General features: G+C 34.3%; 1 protein-coding gene across 2 annotated transcripts in view; it reads left to right on the top strand.

Annotated features, from left to right (window-relative positions):
• Positions 1-2,500, top strand: part of LOC137636078 (uncharacterized) — a 7,717-nt gene that overhangs the window by 2,372 nt on the left and 2,845 nt on the right. For both annotated transcript variants that reach the window (XR_011042914.1, XM_068368504.1), the window contains one exon: positions 1-2,500. This exon is cut by the window's left edge; it is cut by the window's right edge. Coding sequence is in view for 1 of the 2 variants with exons in the window: in XM_068368504.1 (XP_068224605.1) it covers positions 1-2,500 (2,500 nt within the window). In the remaining variant the exon portion in view is untranslated.

The following is a 2,500-nucleotide window of genomic DNA, read 5'->3' as shown; positions in this document are numbered from 1 at the left end:
ACTTATGTTACAGAAGTTGCCTGCCCAAATTGCAGAGAGATGGAATTGTATAGTAACTAAAAGAATCACAATTGATGAAGAGGAATATCCATCTTTTGAAGAGTTTACAAGGTTCATAAGTGATGAAGCCAATAAGGCATGTAATCCAACATCATCTTACAGTGCACTTAATAGGAGAGATACAGTATTTACACCTAAAGAAAAACAACCACAAAGTAAGGTTGCAAGGCGTACATCATTTGCTACTAAATTTAATGAAGTTAATAATGTTACAAATGCTGCATCTGATGAAAATAAATCTAAAAATGAAAAACAAACCGAGAGTAAAATGAATGTAGGATTTACATGCTATTACTGTAGACAAAACCATGATATGGAAAAATGCCCAGAGTTCTTAAAACTTGATCTTGCTCAAAGAAACCAATATTTGACAGATAAAAAGATGTGTAGGGGTTGTTTCAAGATTGGTCATTATTCAAGGTATTGTAAAAGACCAAGGAAATGTATTAAATGCAAGAGATGGCACCCAACAATTCTCCACGATGAAAACTTGAATAAAAAACCAAGTTCTGGTGATACCCAACAAGAACAGGCTGTAGCTGTAGCTAATAGAATTAATGTTAACAGATATTTTTCAGCTGATGTTCACTCAATGATTGTACCTGTTTGGTTAAGCCATAGGAATACAAATAATAAGGTCATGGTATATGCAGTATTGGATGATCAGTCAGATGCTTGTTTTATCAAAGAAAGTGTCCTAAGGTATATGAATGTCAATGGCCAAAATTCTGTCATCAAGATAGCGACTATGCTGGGTGAAGAGGCTATAACAAGTACTAAAGTATTTGGTTTATCAGTGAAGGGCATAAATGAAAATAGTACTGTAAATTTACCATGTGTCTACTCTAGAAAAACTATTCCTGCAAGAAGAGCACAAATCCCTAAAAAATGTTCAGCTTTAAGATGGCCTCATCTTAAGAAAATTGCTGGAAGGCTAGTAGAGTATAATCCTGACATTGAGATAGGTCTATTGATAGGCATAAACTGTATAAAAGCTGTCAAACCTTTAGAAATCATTCCTGGGTCTGGAAATGAGCCCTATGGTCAGAGAACAGCTCTTGGATGGGGAATTATTGGTAATGTAAATGTCAATGAGAATAATTTAGAAAGTGATGTTGTTGTTAATAGAACAGTAGTTGAAGAAATTGAAATAAATTCCATGATATCAAATAACATTTTTACAGTACCAACCAAAGTAAAAGAAGTGTATGAGCCTCATCATGTCAGAGAGATGTTTGAATCTGATTTCATAAGTAATGTTAGTGACGATGAGGTAGCTTTGTCAGTAGAAGAAAGACAGTTTATTGAAATTGTTAGTAATGGTATTAAGATTATTGATGGTAAACAGTTTAAAATTCCATTGCCACTCAAAGGAGGTGGTATTCAGTTTCCAGATAATAAGTTAGTAGTCCAGAAAAGACTATCCAACTTAAAACAAAAGCTTCAGAAGAATGTAAGCATGAAAAATGATTACATAAATTTCATGAAGAATATGATTGATAAGGGTTATGCTGAAAGGGTTCCTTTGAATGAAACATGCCTAACTAATGGAAAGGTTTGGTTTGTGCCACATCATGGGGTTTACCATCCCAGAAAGACTGACAAAATCAGAGTAGTATTCGATTGCTCTTTTATGTATAAAAATGTAAGTTTGAATGATTGTTTACTTCAGGGACCAGATTTGTCAAATAGTCTAGCTGGTATTTTGTGTAGATTTAGAAATCATTCTGTTGCATTTACTTGTGATGTAGAAGCAATGTATTACCAAGTTTTAGTAAATGAAGAACACAGGAATCTTTTACGATTTCTGTGGTTTGATAACCATGATTTAGATGGCGACATTGTTCAATATAGGATGACTGTTCATCTATTTGGTGCTAGAAGCTCTCCATCTGTTGCAAACTATGCTTTGAAAGCTGCTGCTGATAGATTTAAGGATAAAACTACTGAAAAGGCAGCAGAGTTCATTAAAGAAGACTTTTATGTGGATGATGGCTTAAAGTCTGTAGCCACAGTGGAGGAAGCCATAAACTTAGCCAAAGACAGTCAGATGATATGTAAAAGGGGTGGTTTCCATTTGCACAAATTTGTTGCCAATACTGCTGAAGTTTTAAAGGTTATGTGTCCTGATGAAGTTGCTCAATCAGTTAAGAATCTTGATTTAACGAAAGATAAATTGCCAGTGGAACGAACATTAGGTATGGAATGGTGTACTGAAACAGATACATTTAATTTTAATGTCAAACCCATTCAAAGGCCTAGTACTAGAAGGAATGTTTTATCCATAGTTAGCTCTATTTTTGATCCTCTAGGCATGATATCACCATTCATTCTTACAGGTAAGAAAGTTTTGCAAACCCTATGTAAACAAGACCTTGGCTGGGATGATCCTATTCCTGAAACTGTTATTATTGAATGGGAAAACTGGTTAAGTCAATTA

Source organism: Palaemon carinicauda, unplaced genomic scaffold (genome assembly GCF_036898095.1).
Source record: "Palaemon carinicauda isolate YSFRI2023 unplaced genomic scaffold, ASM3689809v2 scaffold2239, whole genome shotgun sequence".
Taxonomy (NCBI): Eukaryota; Metazoa; Arthropoda; class Malacostraca; order Decapoda; family Palaemonidae; genus Palaemon; species Palaemon carinicauda.
The sequence above is the reverse complement of the archived record's forward strand: the minus strand, read 5'-3'. Positions and strand labels throughout refer to the sequence as shown.